Here is a 21,774-nt window from a genome sequence, read left to right as displayed (position 1 = left end):
TAAACCGTTAATTGTATATGTCTCTAACAAATCATCATTCGAAGATACGCAATTTACCTTTTCATTTGGTTTTAAGCGAGGACACTGAGGCTTAAAATGCTCGTATGATCCACACTCGAAACAACGTGGTCGATATCTTTTGTCATATAAATTTTCTTGGTTTTTGTTTTGGAACTGATTCCTTTGCTGATGATCTTTCTTGTATTTTGAAACATCCCATCTATCAGAATGCTTAAAATTAGGCGGATGCTCTATTTTTTTCACAAAATTATCATAACGCGGTTTAAATAATCCTTTGTTAATTTTCTCAGTCTAATTGCCAGAAAATTTCGGTTTTATTGTTTTTCTCACATCTTCAAAATCTTCAATTTTCTTAACCATTTCAGTAGGTGAAATGATGGTTGTCCATTGATCCATAAAATGTTCTTTGAAATCAGGAGAAGTACGCTTTTTTATTTGATCAACCAGCATGAGATCTTTTAGCTATTCAAAAGTTTTAATGTTTAATCCGTTAAGCCATCCTTCTAAATAATTCTTTAATTCATAGTAGAAATCATACCAAGTACTTTCAGTAGATTTTTGGTGTTTATTAAATAGTTGTCGAAATTTTTCCGCACTCAATTTAAATCGTTGTAACAGTAAAGTTTTTACATATTCATACTTTTTCGCGTCCTCTTCTGGTTCTCTAGAAATAAGCTGAACAATGTCAGGAGGCAGCAATGAAATAAGTTGAGTCACTTGATTTTTAGCAGGTATATTCATTATTTTAGCTTCACGCTCAAATAACACCAGAAATAAACTTATTTCATCTTCTTTAAGGTTGAAACGTGGCATGACATCGTGAATTCTGATTTTTAAAGGCTGCTCAGGTAACTGCGTAATTTCTACAGGCTGTGCTGTGGCAGCCATTGCTTCCAGCTGAAGTTTCTGTAGCTCAAAGGCTCAAATTCGCTCTTCTCTTTCAAGCTCTTCTTTTCTTTCTTCTCTTTCGCGTTCCTTTTCTCTTTCTTCTCTTTCGCATTCTTTTTCTCTTTCTTTTGTTTCGCGTTCTTTTTCTCTTTCTTCTCTTTCGCGTTCTTTTTCTCTTTCACGTTCCTTTTCTCTTTCTTCTCTTTCGCGTTCCTTTTCTCTTTCTTCTCTTTCGCGTTCTTTTTCTCTTTCTTCTCTTTCGCGTTCTTCTTTTCTTTCCCTTTCTTCTCTAATTGCAGCCAGTAGTTCTCGAGTAAATTCCTCATCATAATCGGAACTTTCAGTAATCAGTTTATGCAATTGAGCAATCTTAAATTCAGGTTTCACTGTTAAACCTAACTCTTCTGCTAGTACTTTTAAATCCTGTTTTTTACTCCTAGCTAAGAATGACATGTTGTCACAAGTTACCTTTATTAGGCTTCCTTTTGAAATTGAATCTAAAGATCGTACTTGTACTAAAAATGTATAATTTCTGGCGAGACTTAATTTCTCAAATACGAAATTCACACTAACCAATTGGAGAGAATTATTTAAACAACTTTACCAGGTTCGCACAAAATACAATAATACTACGTCGGGTTGACGTTTTAACTCACTATTCACAAGCCTCGTTAGCTATAACTATATAAACACCTTTGGTAGTTAGGCAATACAATGGAATTTTACCCACGTCAGTTTGACGACTTTACTATCTATCTCCACGCCTGGTTGGCGATAACAAAAACAATTTTTTTCCAGTTTGGCAATACAACTTTTAGAATATACAATCTGTAATACGTCGGGATGACGTTACTATCTACTACACGCCTGGATGGCGAGAACTAAGAAAAAACCTTTTGCCAATTCTGCAGTATAATCAAGTCACTCTACGTCAGTTTGACGTTATTACTTATTTTCCACGCGCCTGCTCGGCAACAAATTCAAAATTCAGCTAGCAGTTCTTTTTTCTTTTTTTTTTATGAACGCCGGGATGGCTTACACATATCAATTATCAACATAAAAATTCAATACAAATAAAAGTAAAGCATAAATAATAATTTTAAAATACTTCTTTACCACAAATATCAATTATAAATTTAAGCTGAATATTTTTAGTGTCAGTTATTTTAAACAAAATCTTACACAATAAACTATAATTCTGAAACAAAGTATTAAAATTCAATAAAATCTTTTTTAAGAAAACCAAAAGTTAATCTTATCTTCAGAGATCAGCAGTATCCTGTTTTGACAGATTTTTGCTCGGACGCAAGTTATAGAAGCACAGAAGATAACCTTTGAATGATCTGCTTCAAATCTGGCTTTAAAACGGCAGACTTCATACATCCATTTCTCCTTGAAATAATCAAACTCTGCAATTGGTATTAGCAAACTTGTTCTAAAAAATTCAGCAAATTTCAGGAGACCAGCACCATCGAAATTGATAATTGCACTCCTAATTTCCAGGATCTCGGTGGAACCTCCAATTAATTAAGACTGTAATGTACTTGCAGTAATTTACAAAACAGACAATCTTCTTAGTAGAACATAAATTTTATTTCTAGTTCACGGTGATAGACAAATTTTATACAATTCTTAAGTGGCAAAATTTTCATACTACTCCTAGCTGTAAAAATCTTCAGAATCTAATCTTTTAAAACAATATCTCACGTTGCTGAGTAACGGTTTAATACAAATATGGCGTTGCCACTTCAACAATAATTATATTTATTTATTAAATAACAAGATATTACAATACTTTCGAAATTTTGATTATTTTGACTATTAAAAAGGACTTATGAGTTCAAGTTCGTAAAACATCAAAGATATTGAATGTGATATTTACTCTAAATTCGTTTTATATACATTGTTCGGGAAAGTCTTTATACTTTAGTCTACATGTGTACTTCCAATCAGAGACCGATTTACAAAATTAGAGAGCTCCGGGATAAAGCCTTCTAGAAAGTCCCGGCCCCCATTTTTTAATATAGTAGATATTAATAATTCAAGTAATATACCACAGGTTATGAAATTACTTAATAAATCTATATTTTTTCTTTTTATTATTATATAAACAAAAAGTACATTTTACTTTTCGTATATTTGGTTTTCTTGCTTTCATTTCAAACAAAGATTTGGTTTCCTATTTATTATAAACGAAAAGGGCAAGACGAAATCAGTGCATTTAATTTGCTTATGGATTTAGTAATAAACTGTATGAAAAATATGTAGAATTTAATAAATCGGTTCCCCCCTACCACCGTTGAAGAAATTTTTCTCCTTTTCTCACCAGCATGGAAGAGAAACTTCCTATTCCTACTTTAAAATTATAAAAAATAAAAATACACTGTATATTAACAATATCTCTCGTCAGTGGCTTGAGAGGCAGTGGCTCAGTAACTGATTACAAGAAAGATAGGAAAAGTCAAAGCATTACGTTTAAAATTTTATCTCCTCTTTCTAATTTTGTATGTTTAAAATCTTGAATTAAAAACTATATAAAATTTTACATATTTTGAAAACTGTAGAAGGATTTGGGGGCTTCCTTGAAAATGGAGATTCGGGGTGTTTATCCCTTTTATCGTTGCGTAAATCAAGCCACTCTTCCAGCTGCAGTGTTTCTTAGAGTGGTAAAGAATTTTATGAAAACAGTTATACTACGCAGGGCTTCATAAACTGTCATGCAATAAGCACCACTTCTTCAGCAAATTAAGCTTCTTTTTATCATCTTAACATAACTCCAGCTTCTTTTTGTCACCTTAAGCTAAATAATTAGGCAAAGAGGTATAGGATTTGAACGCAAAAGAAATATTATATATATATGTTACTGTGAAAGACCTAAATTTGGAGAATGTCGACATTCACCGGTGAATGTCAACATTCACATAGTCACTTGGTGTATGTCCAAAATATGTATTATTTGCCAAGTATTCTTATTTCTGACTTAACCGGCAAATGTCGACATTCATCATGCACTAATGGTGAATGTTGAATATGTCGGAGATTTACATTTAGTTTTCCATATTTCAAACGCGATAAAACTTCATATGGGTTACCTAACTTTTTCATCTGTCTTACTGAGAGGAGTAACCAGTTTCGGTGAGGAGAATTGTTCGTAACTCTGTAGAGGCGTTTTCACTGCGGAACATGTAGCTTTAGATTCTAACATGAGAAGGACTACTCGATAATACTTGCCTTTTTAATAATGACAGCAGTTGTGCTCGGATAAATGTTAAACATTTAGCTCCAAGTTTAGCCGATGAAGATTTTTTTTTTACTATTGCATTTATACCATATATGTCAAAGTACGAAAAAGCTTAAGTAACAGCACATGTAAATAATTTTTTGAACTTAAACAGTATATTCTAAATGAGAAAAGAAGCTAAAAAACTTAACTATGTGATTTAAATCTTATTTATTGCAACAACTTAAACTTTTATGACATTTTGAATTGCACAAGAGTCCCTTGCTTTTACAACTGCATTTAGTAGTTACACACTTCCTTTTGCAGTGACAGCGTGTATAGTCTTGCCCTCCACTTCTCGAATTAGCTGCAGCTGCTTCTCTCAGCACCATTTCTTGAGAAGAAATCTCATCTGTGGAAAGTAACTTTTCTTCACAAATTACGAACTGATTACGGGTATAAAGCTGCTTGAAGGTTCCATTTTTATTTGCTGGTGTATAAAAGTCGGAATCTTCTATTTCAACAACAACTGCCAACACATTTTGGCCAACTCTACGACCACGATCGACATCAGGGACTTGTATTCGTACGGTATCACAAATTTGAGCAGGAGGAAATATTTTTTTGAGGTTTGTAACATTTTCGTTGCTTGCAGTAGAAGATTCTCTTTCCGCGGCCGATCTTTTTATACAAATTGTATTGCTCAGTCAGGGCTTGATATGAAGACGTGGTAGGTTGCAGGTCCTCTTCAATATTTTTCTTTGGAATATGGTTTTCGGCATGGCCACTGCTCAAATTTTCTTCAAAAGTATTAACAGATTCTTCAAGCTGTTCTTCGGTTTTAAAAGTATTAGCAATTTCTTCGTGTTGTTCTTCGGTTTCAATATTTGCGATTTGTTCGCGAAGCAAAAAAAGACGATGCTATGATGCTTCTTCTTGGTTTCATGCCAAACATGGCTTAATAAGGACTTTGGCGTATTCCTTCATGATATGTAGTGTTCTTGGCAAATTGAACAAAGGGCAAGCCATCTGACCATTTATTTGTATCGTTTTCGTTCATCCATGCAGTTAACATATTCTGTATATCCTAAATAGGCCTTTCAACTGCGGCTTGTGTTTGACTATGATGAGGCTTTCCATGAACTATCTTAACATCTTCCCACATATCGCATAGTTCGGATATGACTTGATTACTGAATTTTCCTACCGTTATCTGAATGCAATATAGGAGCATCAAATGTTAAAAATATTTGAAGAAGATGATGCGCTACTTCTTCATCTGTCTTAGTTTTCAATGGTTTTGTAGCTGGACAAACTTAGGTAAATGATCTTGAGGCACCATTATGATCTTGTATTCGCCATCACTGTGTGACTGCAGGTCCATCAGATCAACTTGACATCTTGAATTTAACTCGGAACTGACCATTGGTTTCACAACAGTACCTTTCTTAGATGCACTATGCTTCATTTGACATTGTTCATTTAAATTTAAATACATTACAATTTCATATATAATATTTTTGTATTTACCTTGCAAATCTTTAAGCATACGTGTTCTTCCTCGATGGCTTATTCTAGTGTAAGTTTTAAATAGTATGCTGAACAATTCATCATTAGTAACACAATGCTGGATATTCGTTTCTCATGGTTTTAAGGCTACAACTAATTTTTAGATAATAGTATATCTGTGATTGTCGACATAAACCGGTGATGGTCCGAATGTACGAGAATATAATGAAATACTTGGTCTTTCACCGACGTATTTGGTATGTGTCAACATTTTCCAATTTCGGTCTTTCATAGTAACATATGTTATCTTCGAAACTACTTTTACGCTGCAGTGGGCTGACTATATCATCATTATGTGAAATGTGTGAAATTGATATGTGAAAGTTAAAAAGTAGGTGAGCATTACTGAGGATTTTGTGAGATGTTTTTAAACAGATGTGATAGTTTAAGTAAACATTATTTTTCATTCGAATAAGGCCTGGAGTTTTGTAAATGTTAGGATTTCTACAACATACTTTTGACATCCGCTGATTTCGAATATGCTAAAATTGCTTTTCTGTAGCAATAAATATATATTTCTGGTTAGCTCTTTCAATTAACAAAGAACGAAATGATACATTTTAAAAACTTTGTATTAATAATACTTACTTATTATAAACAAGAATATTGTTATAAGATATAAGAACAACATAATTATCAGTGGTCTATAAGCAACGTTGGCGTATATATCTTTCAATAAAAAAATTGCTTATTACGTCTTGTTCTTTAAAGGTGAAGGTCTGATTTTACATATAATTTGTATCATACATTAAACCCATAATCCGCGTATTGATTTTCACATAAAATGTGTATCAACACACAGCGAAGAGCGCGAACCTATTCAATGAATCGTCTTTCTAAAAGAAAATGATTTTCGGAATTCTCTAATTTCTGGCCGCATTTTTCAGGCATTAAATTTCTTCTTTGCTTTTTTATATGTATTGAATTAGTTAGTAAAAGCAGAAACAAAATATATCTCCTTGCATGAATTGTTTTAAAAATGTGAATATGCACTGACTGAAAAAATAAATATGTCTCTTATCATAATTAATAATTGAAACACAAACGAATAAAACTCATAAATGAAAGCGAAGTTAAAATCATGAAAATTAAAATTCTACACGTATCTGCTAGTGTATTGGTTTAGATTTTCATTTCAAGAATAGATCGTCTAAAGAGTTGAGAAAAAGATTTTGAAATTCTCGAAAATCGCAATTCGTACAGCATTTGTTGCCTTCTCAAATATCATTATATAGCGTATTTTTATTTACTTAGCTGGAGCGTAGCAGCGTCTAATTTTTTTATTACGGTATACTTTTAGATGATTAGATTCATATACATATTATTAAAAAATATTAAAAGTTCAAGTTTGCCAAGATTTTTCTTGTAAGATGCATTAATTTCATAAATCAGAATCTTGCCCTTCTTGTTGTAAAAATATCTTTAATAAGCATTTTACTATGAATATTCTTGATTAATTTCCCAGTTGATTTAAAGATTCATTCTGTATTAAAGAGCATTCTTTGTATGCATATGTGTGCGTCTGTATGTGTCCGTATGTTAGCTTATTTAATTTTTTTTTAAACAATACATACCCAATAATTCTTTTTCATGTAGAAAAAGAATAAAAAAGACATGTGTTATTAATTCGTTACCTAAATTATAATGAGAAAAATTATTTAATGGTTTGTAGTTCATTTGTTTACGACTAATTACTTAAAAAACAAAATTTCTTATTACTTTTTTGTAGTACACGAAGCAAAATTAAAACTAAGTCCTAAGATGCAGAAATTCAGTTGCATTTTTCTTATTTATAGATTTTTTTTTTTAATGTGTGTGTGGGGAGGGAGACATCAAGGTGATATTCTAAACTTCTTTCTCTTTATCTTATGTGTGCAGTCAACAGAAGCAGAAGCCTCACCTCAGTTACATGCTATGCTGACAAGTATTTCTTACAATTTGGCTGATTACATGAAAAAGAAAAAAATGATTAGCTCTGCTTTGCAGTCTGTATTGGATGTCAGGATAGAATCAGATTTTGTTGAAGCAGGAAGTCTTGGTATGTAAATATGTACAGTTACTATAGCAATTTTGCTTTAATCTGTATGGTGTTATGTAAATATCTAAAAATGTTATGATACATTTTGATTTAAATTAAGAGAAGGAAGCTAGTGCTGCACATTGGTTATCAAAAAGCCTAGGAGATATTTAATTTTTGAGTGCTTCAGCCGTTTTCTTCTTTAATTTTAATGTTTTATATTAAATTTATTATTCTTGAATTATTTTACGTTTGATTTAATTTCCTTGAGCAAGATTAAGTTAATGAAAAATACAGCTATTGATTCATATAAATATGTGGCTTTTCTCGCATTCCATATTCATTTATAAATCTTAAAATAATACTCTGAAAGATCACTAAAATTTAAAAGTAGCATAATTTAAAGAGCATTAACAGTCTTATGTTTTCTGAAAATTCTAGTAAAAACGTATGCATATATACTCTTTTGAAAAAAAAGTCGAAGCACCAAGAAGGACTTTTGCTATCGTGACGAAATTTGGTATACAAAACCATCTTGATCAAACATGCAAATGATCAAAATTTCAAGACAAATGAACAGGAATTGCGATCATAGCGCGCATTTCTAGTGCACAATTCGCAAAGTATAAAACCAGTAACAGAGGAGGAAAATTTATCTTTTTTTGTTGCTGCCATTGTAATTCCGTACAGAAGCAACTAAAGATGTCATTACAATGATATCGAAAACCTTACAGACAACTAAACGACTTCGAAAGTGGTCGCATTGTAGGGTTGCGTAAAGCTGCTTGGTCATACCGAGCAATAGGCCGCCACCTGCAGCGAACAGACGCAGTATTTATCGCTATTCTTTATATTACAGGTGACATACTATATATGTCACTAGACATGAATAAAGTAAATTTAACTAGACATGAATAAAGTAAATTTAACTAGACATGAATAAAGTAAATTTTCATGTCTATGAATAAGCGTTTATTCAAATTTAAAAAAAAATGTTGGAAAACAAATGCAGAAGGAGAAAGAGAAACAAGTCCAAAATTGTGACAATAAAAATGATCAAGGTACGTAATATAAAATTTTACAAGGTATACATCTTTAAGACCATTGTGGAGAATATTTTTAAATGTAGTTATAGAGCTTTAATGCCAATTCTTATTAATACTTTAGAGAGAGACGTCTTATTTTCAAATTTGTTTCAGAATTCTTGTATGTTATTACACATATGTTAAATTAGGTGAGACAAAATGATGTTACATAGAATTTGATTAACACAAGTGTAACAACATGTTGCCGCTATTTACATCTGTATATGTCTCTTAACCACAGCCTTGCTACTAGCTCTTTATATCTTCAGAGATAATGTATGGTGAGGGATACAACGACAGGAAATTTTTAGATAAAAAAGAATAGCTGCCTCTGTGTGTTTCGAGAAGGATGTTGACGAAGATTATTGCTATCCGAAGGGCATTCTTTTTATATTGAGCGGAACTTACGACCGGATGAAACGTAGGCTAAACCATATATCATATATGTTTATTATCTAAGATATATAAGGTATTTTATGTTAATTAACAAGTTTTTATGATTTGAATGTTTACTATAACTTCTCCATTTCCTTTAGCAGAATGCAAATGAGCTAGTATTCAAATGTTTACATAATAAAGATTTTGGCAACGACTCTCGCAACATTAAATTCTATCGTTCAGCTCTACCTGTTAATATATATTCCGACATCAGCCATATGCTAGCGGACGTTAAATCACGCTATTAAGTGCTTAATTAGCCAAATCTGTGTATCTCGGGCTACGATCCCATTTCAAATTGTAAATTCAAATTTATGTTATTTTATAACCCGCAAGTGGCGGAGTTTTGAGTGTATGCATAAATTATACTTTATGTTCAATTCAAGCTTAAATAATTAAGTTTAGTTAAAATCTTTGTACGACTATTTTGTGCATTTTCAGACAGAGCAATGATAATTCGTTTGTCTAGTAAGGTGACTTAAATGCACAATTAGGACCTTATAGATATATCAATAATTCTGATCTTTGGCAGACATGTATTATCATATTCCCCCGACTGTAACAACATAAAAATTGGCATAAATATTTCGTACCATTGACAGACTCTTTCTAAATGTATAGAATATGAGTATATGATGGAGATCGGTGTAATCTTTTGATAGAGGCTTTCTACAACCTGCATCGTCATTGGGAGAAACACTGTGTTTAGTAATATTCTATTTTGTCTAGCAAGGTTAAAGCATCTTCGTTACCAACAGATTGGTTGTTTGATTTTAAACGTAAATTCAGTTTATCCATAAGCAGAATACCATGTTTCTCTTTTACTATGTTTTAAAAAATTAAAATGAAGTAAAAGAAAGCAGCTGCAATGATACCTTGCAGTTAAACATGTTTTTTACATGAGCTTAAATCTTCTGAATACTGCTGTAGAAAGAGGTACTTTGATTGTGTTGTGGTATCTAGTTCTCTTCGCTAACATAAAATATGACTAGATCTACCTAAGAATTAATCCTTGCGAATTCTCGCACAGGCTTGAAGATGAACGCAGCCAGAGAAAGGGTGTAAAAGACACCCATTTTTTTAATACAATATAATTTACAGACAGCACTGACTTACTTCCTTACAATCACCGACCACTTGCGGTGTGAAATTTAAAAGATAACGTAACACTAAATTTAAAATTAAAGAGTAGTGCAAGACTACACAATTCAATTTAATCTACCATGTTGATTCAGAACCTACCAGAATGATAATAATTCGGCGGCAAGAATGCGAAGCCGATATTCAAGTTTAACAGCTGGAAGAAATAGCAATGTGCACTCGCAATAGCGAAATCACGCTCTCTAATACTGTCTTGTTCACCCTAACTAATTTACATTCTGGCGAGGAAACGCGAGGGGAATAAGAGAAATCAGGAAAGGCTCGCAAATTAAAATAACTGTTTGTAAAAATAAATAAAACCTTACAACCTTACGTCTTTGTAAAGAGTGAGTGAGGTTTTTGGCGCAAAACCAAAGATGATTATAATGCGCCAAACACAAGGTTGGATGATCGAAATTGATGAAATTAAAATACAATAAATAAAAACAGGTGGACACATCTTTGTAAAACAAGCATGAAAAAAAAAATAAATAAAGTGCCTAATTTTTTAACTGATACCATAGTTCTCATGTACTTTTTCGCTATATTTTAGTGCAGGTTCTCAAAATTTTAAAAATATTCGTGTATTTTTCTCCCTTCTCAATGCGTTCAAAGAATGAGCTCCCTTAAATTTAAAAATGGATTTGCCTACAAAGTGATTGTTTTTGTCTTACAGAGACAAACCCTTGCAAAGTACTTGAAAAAGTCACACCAAACCTTGCTTTTCTAACTATTGAACTTAATGCCAGCCTAACACAAGAACTGACTGACTACAGTGTTACTAAATACTTCCTGCCTTTGTACCATATCTTTTATATCCGATGTATTTTAATTGTTCTGTTGCTCTTGGCTAATACTTATCTGAAGGCGTTATAAATTTTGCATTTCCTAATATAGCACAAACTATGTATTCTTGTTGTCTTGTTTGAACGATTAGCGAAGCTCCTATGATATGATTAGTATTATGATTATTAGACAGGGCTGGCATTAGACATTTTACTGCGCAGTATCTGCGCTTCTCAATTCTAGCCCTCCATGCGGCCGTACTCTTACACTGGCTATTATTAAACTATAAACATTTTATCTAATATTAAATATTGCACTGTTACATGCTCTTATATATAATTATTGTAGTCTTTTATATTTATTTCTCTGTATTACAAAATAATGTTGCGAAAAAAAGCAAAGCTGCTAAGGATATTCCAAAATTTCTGTGCATCAGAAAGGGGCATGGTTGGAATTTTTGAGGATACCTGCCATACAGCTTATTTAGAACAAAGCTAATTTGAAACTGCTTTCAGAGTCCTGTCATGTTAAAATAAATTTTTGATATATTTTGTACCCGGTTGACCTTTGTTGATGGTCATTCATAATCCTGAAATTCCATTAAAAATAATACTGCAAAAGAGAAAAAGACTTACTCTGTGGTTAGATGTTTCAGTAACGTTGTCAGAATTCATGACAAGACCATTTTCTTTGGCTATCTGATTTGATCTGTTTCGCAGGAAGGCTTATCTGATAGCTTAGGACCTCATTTTAATATTTCATGGTTTGTTCTTTTATTCCATATTATTATAAGTAAAAAATGTTATATAAGTATTCCTCAGCTTAGGACGACTTGCTTTTATGAGGGCCGAAAACTAAAATTCAAAATCCTCCAATTTAAGTTTATAGCCGGCATAAATATACACGCATTGTTTTTGTACACGCAGTGCACCGTTAAAACGTCGCTACATTAGTAATATGCTCTTTGTGGCCTTTACTAAAGAAAGGAATAACAAGGAAGAGAAAAGCCTAAAAACATTTACTACAAAAGGATTAACTGAAGCATTTTCTAAATTATATGATAATTTCAGCTACTCGGAAATATGAATAAAAATATTCATAGTTTCGCGAAAAGTGAAAGGTAAGTTTATGCAGTCGTCGGATGTTATAGCAACATTTATAAAGAAAAATCAGATTACATTTTTGACTGAATCAAACAATGAAACGAAATTTTTTGATTAAACAATTGCCCTCTTTTGCGATGAATCATCAGAATGGATAACCATTACTCACCTGTTATTTTTAATTAAAGACATTCTTTATATGTTTTTCTGTTTTTGTTGATATTAACCAATTTAAAAGAAGAGTATGCGTGTATGTTTACAGTGCATATGTATATGTATACAAATAAATTATAAATTGCTTATAAAGGTTACTTAAGTTAACATTCTTAAATCCATTTCATATTAAATAAACGCCTAATATATAAAATATTATCCAACCTATCAAAAATGAAATAAGTACCTACCTTTGTCAGAATCGACTTACAATGGGATCTGCTTTTAATTTAATTTATTTTTTACCTTTCAGTGAATAAGATACAAATACAGTGACTGAGAAATTTAACTTAAATCTAAGCAGCAGGCAGTGATTTTTATTGATTTTTTTTTCTTTGCAGGTGTTCATCAGAAATATTTAGTCCCCTTTGTGACTTCCTTGTGCCTTGCTATGTGTGGTATAGCAGTAGTAATTATGATTTTCATCCATAAAAAACAAAAAGGTCATCGGACAGAAAGTGCATGTTCTTCACTTTCAAGCAATGGAAATAAAACTGAGCATGAAACATCATCATCAACGAATAACTTAGTGAAAGACAACTGGAAAAGATATATAAATAAACTACAAACTCTCCCTGATCAGGGATCTACTATAGTAAATGAGAATATGCTTAATACAGAATCACATTTTAGTGAAATACCAAATAAAATTTACAAGGCAGTATCCCCAGAAATTAATAAAAATATAGCCCTTTCTCTGCCTTTTAAAAAGAATTTCGAAAAAAATGATTTAAACGCTTCTCAGAAACAGGAAAGCTTTCCTGAGCAAGAATTAATTGTGTAATAACAAAGAATGTCCATGAGCACTGTATAAATTATAAATAAGTTCCCTATTTAATGTAAGAAATTTGGTTAAGAACACTTTTGTGTCAGTTTGACACTGTCATTAAAAGATGTACAAATTTGTGATTTGCATTTACGTAGATAATGCTTAGTTTTCTCAATTTTGACATGTTGGTTGATTTTGCTAATGTGAAGTATTTCTTTCTGTTTAAATATGAGTTCTAAAAATGTTTGTTATTTATTTCTTTGAAAGCGTTTCGGCTTTCCTGAAATTTTTAGGAAAGTAAACAAATATTAACATTGTTTTGAGTCATGTAAATAATGCCTGTGATAAAATGTCTTCTGTAAGAGTTAATGCTGAATTGCGTTAACTAAAAAAAAAAAAAAGAAAAAGAAAAAGAAAGAAAGAAAAAGTAAGCACTTTTGAATTTTTAATTCATAAGAAAAGATGATTTTTTAAAATTGTATAAAGTTAATTTTAAACAGTATTTCTTTTCTTTTGACACATGTTTGTATTGGACAGTTTAAAAGGAGTGTATGAAGTCGTATAACAAGTAAATATGAGTATCAAAAGTATAGTCATGCTTATTTCATGTTATTGCTTTTAGCTTATAATTCCTTTCCCCAACTTTTTTGTACACATGTAAATATGTTTCACGATTTATAAAAAATATTTTATCACTCAGTGTTTGTAGTATGTAAAGACTTGATATACTGAAAATGCAGAACTAGATTTGCATATTCACTACTAGACCTTACTATGCATTTTCATCGTTGTGCGATCTTAGAGACCGCAGACATAAATTGAATACAAACTGAATATTTTATTATGTATGATCAATCTCATGATTTATTTATTTCTTAGCTATGATATAAAATGCTTTTAAGGATAGACATACGGATTCTGTGCTGAAAAAGAGGCGAAAAATTCTTTTGTTAGCACAAAGTTTATAGCTAGAGTAAAGTCGCTGTCTGTAAGACTGCGCTTCAGTAGCTGAAGATAAACTTCTGTCTTAATTTAGAAATATATCTCAAGTTTTTGTATTAAATAACGCTATCTATAATATAAGATTGAATTTTGGAACAAAATATATATCAAAATCATGTTGTTTGTTTAGTGAAACACTGCAGTGTACTGTCAAAATCATATACGTCTAAACTAAAACTTTAAGCTAAGAAGGCTCAAAAATAATTATTTTATGTCTTAATACAAAAAACAAAAGTGGAGTCTTGATCTATCGTTTCTAAATTTAAAATGTGTCATAAGCTATACACATTTTCCATTCATAGTCATAGTATGTTATATTGTATTTATCATCCTGTATGCATTTTGGTGTAATGAAATGAAAAAAAAAGCTATACATTGGATTTAAACATAGTATAGTTTTAGTAAACATGCATTTCACGATGATAAATATACAAAACACAGAATCTGTTACATTCCGCTTTCGATTTGAGTATGAATTTCATAAAGCAGAACGCTACATAAAGTTGTGGTCTAACTATCCGTTACGGTCACAGCACATACAATATTCCATTTCGGTTGCAGCAGGCGTGATGTTCCGTTGTGGTTGTACAGCAAATATGATAAGAGTGCCAAAACATCATGATATATTATACAAAATTTCATTTTGCCTTAGTGCCCACCAGCGGCTGAGTGGTAAAGTCGCTGAACAGTAGTAGTTTGGTCTGTGGTTGGAGTCCCAGCGAACAAGTTGCCTGCCTGGATGTTTTCATGGTTTTCCCATGTGTATACGAACCAGCTTCCCTTAGAAAGTCCTACACATCCTTCCGCTTAGGCAGATAGCCTTCACGTGTTTTGCCATAATTAAAACAAACCAAATAAAAACCGTTTTGCCTTTTTTTATGTTTTCTCATTTTTATTTGGTAGTTACATCTGTATCTAGTATTAAAAAAAAATGCTAAGTTAATGTTCTTATACGTGTAAACTTTCCTTATAATACCTTTTTATGCGTTTGGAAGTTTTTATGCGTCTTGTTTTAAATGATGCTTTTAAAAAAAAGTAAATATAATTTAAAAAAAATAGCTGTAAAATAAGTTATTTATTTCTCTCCAAGAAAATTTATACATGCATGCATATCTGTTTCATTCTGCTGCATTATTTTCAAAATACTTCAATAAACTCTTAACAGAGGAATTTGAAATGCTTAGACGCTGTTAACACTTATTTAAGTTACAAAATTCTTGTGTCAAATTCTTATCGGTGCAACATGTTTTAAATTTAAATTAAATAAAATTAATAAAAAATTTTAATTTAATGCATTTTCTGAAAGACCTTTACAGCGGTAAGAGATTTTAAAAAATATATTCTGAAAAAAATAATCGCAGCTTACCTAAAAGTACTTTTCTGATTTTGTCGAATTCGTAGAAATACTTTTAAATTTAGTTTTGCACCCAGTAATGATGTGACTTGTTTTAAAGGTCTTTTTCTCAAGTACAAAATTCCACTGTTAACAATTTTTAAACGTTTATTAATGGAGATCAGGTCTAAATTGCAAACCCATTTCCGAATTCAGTGGCCTCGAATTAACAAACTTTTTTTATTCTCCTTCCCATAATATTGTGTTGAATAGTGATTGATCCTGATGACCTGAGATATCGGATGCTCATTGTTTCAAAATTTCAATAGAAACTGCCTCTCAGTTGAACTAAAATATCTACAAAACAGTAAACTTAAATTTTCAATATCAGTTTGAACAGAAATTCCTTTGCGTTACTGGAATTTTTCTACCGGTTTAATCCGCAGAGCCGGAGCATTAGAGAAGGCCACATGGAACCACGAAAAATATTAATTATAACATTAATAAATAAACAATAATTAGTAGTTATAACTAAATAAAATATGAAGCATTGAAAATTAGGGGGTCATAAATTAAAACTAACGCATGTTCTGACTGAAATGGAATAAGAAAGCAAATGCAAGGTGACTAAATTATTGATAATAAGAACAAGGTACACTGAGAATGAAAGAAAGGTTCTGACCAGTATATTTCTTAGCAATCAGATACGATTACTTTCTTAATTTAACTTCTAACTCATTTAAGCCTTCTTGCCCGGATAGAAAGAATCCATACATATTTTCTTTTAAAGAGACGGCATTTTGAAATGAGGGTTGTTCTTTTATGAGGGAAAGTGAAGCATATACTGAGCATCAATATGAGTTTTATTAACTGCTAAAAGAAATGTTACTACATTAACTCTGCTTACATTAGGATTCAGTTAAACAGCAAAATACTGGAGCTCATCTATCTCACTTAGGCCCCATAGCGTTCCGGCTAGAGTTCGTTGAGAAACTGAGAAAGCTACAGCCGATTTTTAAAGTCTGACAATCACTTAATCATAAGAGGACTAAAATACAGAAGCACAAGAGTGAAAAAAGATCTTATGTTTTTCATGATTAACGATATTGTCTTTATGTTAGCTAATGACTAACTTAAATACAAGATTTAATTTTTACGCTTGTTGTTCAATGAATAATTTATATAATTAATTTACTTAAGTTAATATGCATATCAAGTCTCTGAATAACGTCCCTTGAGATTTTGCATATGTAAAAGCAATTTCTGTAATGTGGATTTTATTAACAACATAGTTTTAATTTTTAGATGCGATTTTCAAAATCAAAGCCAGTTGTTAAGAAAAATGTTTGCAATTAAATTCTATAGGTACTCGTTTGATTCTTCCAATTTATCCAGGCGATATGTCACAATATCAATGTTTAAGTTTAAAGTAATTTAAGAAAATTGTTCTCTTTTGAATCAGTTTCAACATTCCCAGTTTGTGTCTTCCTTGATCAAGGCTCCACTACACTTTAAATTTAAAAATAATTTTCGCTCAAGAAAATGGATTAAAATGTGTATTCCAAGACTGCATTGCAAGTACATACGTATTTTAAACGTACATTTACGTATTTTAAACACTGCATTAGACATGCAGTATTTAAAATACGTACAAGAAGAATATCCGAAATTTTCAAATTGTTTGTCACAGCAAACAAAATCTCTTGATAAACCTGTTACTTATCAAGCCAGCAATACACCGCGTAGTCTAAATTTGAGTCATTTTTTTAGCTCTACTCTAGTTCTGATTACGTGGTCTTTTTGACAAAATTCCACTTTTTAGCTTTTTACTCAGAGACAGCAAACGCAACACCATAAGAAACTTTTATATAAGTACTTAAGTTTAACATAGCTGTGTACGGCTAGTGTTTATTCTAAACAGTTTTAAGGTTAGATCCCCCCACAGTATGAATATTAAAGAAAGCAGTATATCATATGTTTTCATGCTACATTCCTCACTACTCGCAAATTCATGTATATTAGCTGTACGTGCACTCAATTCTGTTCAAAAACAAATTAAAGTAAGACGATTCATTTTAATAGTATAAACTATTTTAATATTTTACACGCTTCTATCTAAAATGCTATTGAAATAGATACAACAGATGAACCTTTAATGTAGTGCTTAACAATATGTAGACAAACTTAATTTTAATCTTAAAAAAAGTCTGCCATGTATTTTTTGAAAAAATACGTAAAGTAGTGAAATATTTTGAAGTACAAATCTTCAGAGTCCATTATTACTAAATGTGTGAAAAAATATGCTTCATTTAACCTATTTATTTGCAAGCAATGTAGGTTTAGTTTTAAAAAAAATTCTTTGAAATTCTTTTTTTTCTTAATAAAAATAAGAAGAGTAAGAGTATTATCACAATATGTGTATTTCTCCAAGTAATCTTCTTTATCTGTTTGATGCAAGAGTGTCGTCTGCTTTAGTGATAAAAATTACCTTTGGCCTATTTTTCTTCGCTACAGTATTTTCAGTGTAAAGATATTTAGTTTGTTCTGGATAGAGAAACAAAACCATCTTATAGTTTTAAAATATATGCAAGTCAATAAAGCTAAGTAAAAATCATTTCCTGGAAAGATATGTTGTATATTTATTATAATTTTAAGTGCAAATTTCTTCATGCACAAAAAATATTCACATTGATGTCAATAAAAAAGACGAAATGAGGAAGGAAAGTATCATGGCATGAAAATTCACGAAAAGACTTAAAATGAGAAAATTTTTTCTTATTTTAGCAAAATGTTGCCTGCATATTTAACCTTGATATTTCTCAAAAACTGAAACTGGAAGTATCATTCGTTTCTCTTATTTTATGTAATTCTAAAACTCAGTAAGCTACTTGTACTGAAAACAAAAACTTACATTTGCAGTTACATAAAAACATATTTTTTCTTTGTCAGTGTCCTGAATTATAGAAAAACTTATTTCGTTTCTAAATTTTGTGTCCCCCCCAATGTTTACGTAAATCACATATTTTATTAAATGGATAACTTTGAATTTTTGAGATTTACACTCATTAAATTAATATACCAAAAACATCCAATAAATTCATGTATATGGAGACCTAACACAGACTATCAGAAAGTCGACAACATTTCACACATTGAACTAATAAAAAATATTTCATTGTGTTGCATGACATTTTGGGTCATGTTTGTGATTTGATGTTGTTTGCTAAAATATTTTGTTGGCAAAAGAGAATATATTCGACACAAAATTAGTAAATTTTATATATTTGTAAAAATGAAAATAACTATTTCTACTAAAAGATTTGTCATTTTTTTGATTCAAAAGTCTTATATTATAGATTGCATAGGTTTTTCTAACAAAAATGCGAAGGAATATTCTAGTCACTTTAGTTGGAGTACAGGTTGCTGATTAAGTACCTAAGGTTTTGCTTATTGTTCTTTCTTCCTTCTCAAACCTCAACATAAATCAAATATGATATTCTTTCCAAATGTCTATTCTTTAAATATTAGCTTATAGTTTTTGTAATGTATGCCAATTTCCAAACCTCTAGCTTAAAGTTTCTGCTTTTATATTGTACAAGTTTATTAAAAAATAAAAAACAATTAATGAATTTCTTGATTTTTTTAAAAGCGAAATCAACAAGTAAGGTTTTCAGTGGCTGCAGAGTTCCACTATTTATTATGGGTATTTCAGTATGTACAGATAATTTTAATGGAATGAATGCATTTAGGACAATTAATTAAAATGGCTAACAATTATTGCATTATAAAAATATTTAATGCATTGTTTAAACGCTTGAATTGATCTTTTTTAAAGTTCTACAATATTTTTGTTATAATGCCATCTTAAAATTGCTATAAAAGAATTCAAAAAGCAGCAAGATTTAAATATTTGATTACAATAAGTTCGATGAATTTCAAAATATGTAACTCTAAAATCATTTTTTAAACCATTTGAGATTCTTCACGGTAATAATTCTAATAATATAGTTCAAAATGTTTTTAGTGAATATGTATGCTTGCAGTTACGGGAAGAGAATAATAAAACATTTTAATTTATTGAAGTTTTGCAGATAATTTGAATTTTTTTGGTAAAATGTTGGTCTCACATTTTTGGGAAGCATGTACTTAATCGACATTCTGAAGAACTAAGCGAGTTATCGCTATGTCTTGTCAATCAAAAAGAGAACGTAAGAAGGGTGCATAAGACTTTTATTAAGAACTCATAGAGCTGAACAGAAGTCACTTCTTGTGCTTACAAAACTAGCCTGCATTAATGGCATAACTGAAAAATACGGAATTGCAAATTAAAACTAAGTCGTTTAGAATGACATAATTAACACGCAAGTTGGTTCAAACCTGTATCGGCGTGACAAGCACTATTGGCAACAATAAAGCAACATCGAGGACAGACTGCTATCACAGAATTTCAACTGGTAACTTGGCCTTCAGCAGTATCCAGACTCAATGCGATAAGAAATGTAATCTCATTATATGATAGGTAATGTTGTCAACAACAAAGGGAAAAAGATCAAAATTTAGCTTCAAGTTGAAAAATTGTTCCAAATACGTAGCCAAAGAAAAAATGGTATGTTTCGAATGTTGCAAAAGCAAGATCTTAAAAAAAAATACGCAAAGTCAAAGGGCAGTTGCAAAATTGATTAATACTCATTTGAATCTTAAAAAGGCAAAACGGCCTACTGTGCATCGTCTTTCTCCACAACTTATCGCTGAACGAGCTGCAGAACTCTTTATGAGAAACATTTATCCGGACAAACATGTTGTTACAATAGACGAATCTTGAATATATTTAAATGACTGCAACAAAAAGAGATCCATTTACTTTCATACTGGCTTTTCATATAGCGGAAAACTAAAATTGAAGAGAGTGGAGGAAAATGTCAAGATCAACTCCACATATTATCAAAAAAATATTTTATATGCAATTTTCAAATACGAAATATCTTCTCTGTACACACAGTGTGATCAATTAGTAGAACTGCATCAAGGCAAAGCAAGCAGCGACACGTCAAAATCTACTGCTAATTTCTTAGAAAAAATAAAACAAGAAATGGGTATCAAGGGCATACTCTTCACTCATATCCCTACTAAATCTCTTACTCTATCACCAATGTACAGTGTGACACAGAAAGATGGGAACTTTTTAAAAATCCAATAAAAATAGAAGAAATCCAGCCAAAAAATTGTACTCATAGCAACTGAACCACTACAACTTGCCTTTGAAGAGACAGTTATCCAAATCATCAATGTCTGAAAATTACGTGCTGTAGATGACATTTTCCTGTATGTGTGCATTCTTTCAATTTGCTGTTGAGGTTCCTCATTGATTGCTGCAACATCTCAGCTGGGATACCATGAATTTTGTCTTGAAATCTTTGTTTCAATCATACATAATCCTTGGCCAAGTCGTGCAGACTTGGCTTGACCTGACTTTTAAGGTAGCCTGATAAGAGAAAAAAAAAAAAAAAAAAAAAAAAAAAGACAAATCTGATGACCTTGACGGCCAGGGAAAGTCACAAAATCTTGAGATGACATGGTTACCAAACAATTTTCGCACAGCCACCACTAATTGCCTTGCAATATGTGATATCGCACCATCCTGTTGAAACTAGGTTGTCGCGCCATCCAGGCTGGAATCATGATGGTGAATCTGTTAAAACTACATGATATAAAACATTTTTATAATGAAAGCGCACTGTTGACTGTTCCACTGGTCCATGATTACTAAATGGCAAGATCGTTTACAGCTCAAGGCACCTGTTCCGCAGTGCTGCCAAGTGTACATGGCTGCAACTATACGTTTCAAAAGTTCCCGTTTTCCTGTGTCACCCTGTACTTTTGCACTTTTAAAAAATAGGTTGTTCAAAGATCGACCTGCAACCTCCTTACGCTTTAGAAAGCTGTTCGAGAGCAATGGGATAAAATACCTCTCCTGATTCTACAAAAGGCTTTATTGTCTTGGAAATTATGGTGTGTAAAGATAGTGAAGAATAAGGGTTACCAAATAGAACATTTAAAACATAAAAATTTTAGGTAAAAATAACTTATGTAATTACAATGAAAACCATCTAAAAAATGTTCGAACAGTCTCTTTACTTTGTTGTGTGATTCACAGAAAGTCAAAAATCTGTATTGTATGTGATTTCCATGT

The 21,774-nt window shown here is 31.3% G+C and overlaps 1 protein-coding gene across 2 annotated transcripts in view; it reads left to right on the top strand.

Moving 5' to 3' along the window:
* LOC118190621 (protein jagged-1b-like) overlaps positions 1-19,213 on the top strand; it is a 141,740-nt gene extending 122,527 nt beyond the window's left edge. For both annotated transcript variants that reach the window (XM_085808565.1, XM_085808566.1), the window contains exons 20-21: positions 7,577-7,736; positions 12,822-19,213. In XM_085808565.1, coding sequence (XP_085664691.1) covers positions 7,577-7,736; positions 12,822-13,264 — 603 coding nt within the window. In that variant the 3' untranslated portion in view covers positions 13,265-19,213. The remainder of the gene's footprint in view (positions 1-7,576; positions 7,737-12,821) is intronic.
* Positions 19,214-21,774: the final 2,561 nt, after the last annotated feature.

Source organism: Stegodyphus dumicola, chromosome X1 (genome assembly GCF_044657685.1).
Source record: "Stegodyphus dumicola isolate Sdum_Otavi_A_Nest chromosome X1, ASM4465768v1".
NCBI lineage: Eukaryota > Metazoa > Arthropoda > Arachnida > Araneae > Eresidae > Stegodyphus > Stegodyphus dumicola.
This window is presented reverse-complemented; position numbering and strand designations above follow the sequence as displayed.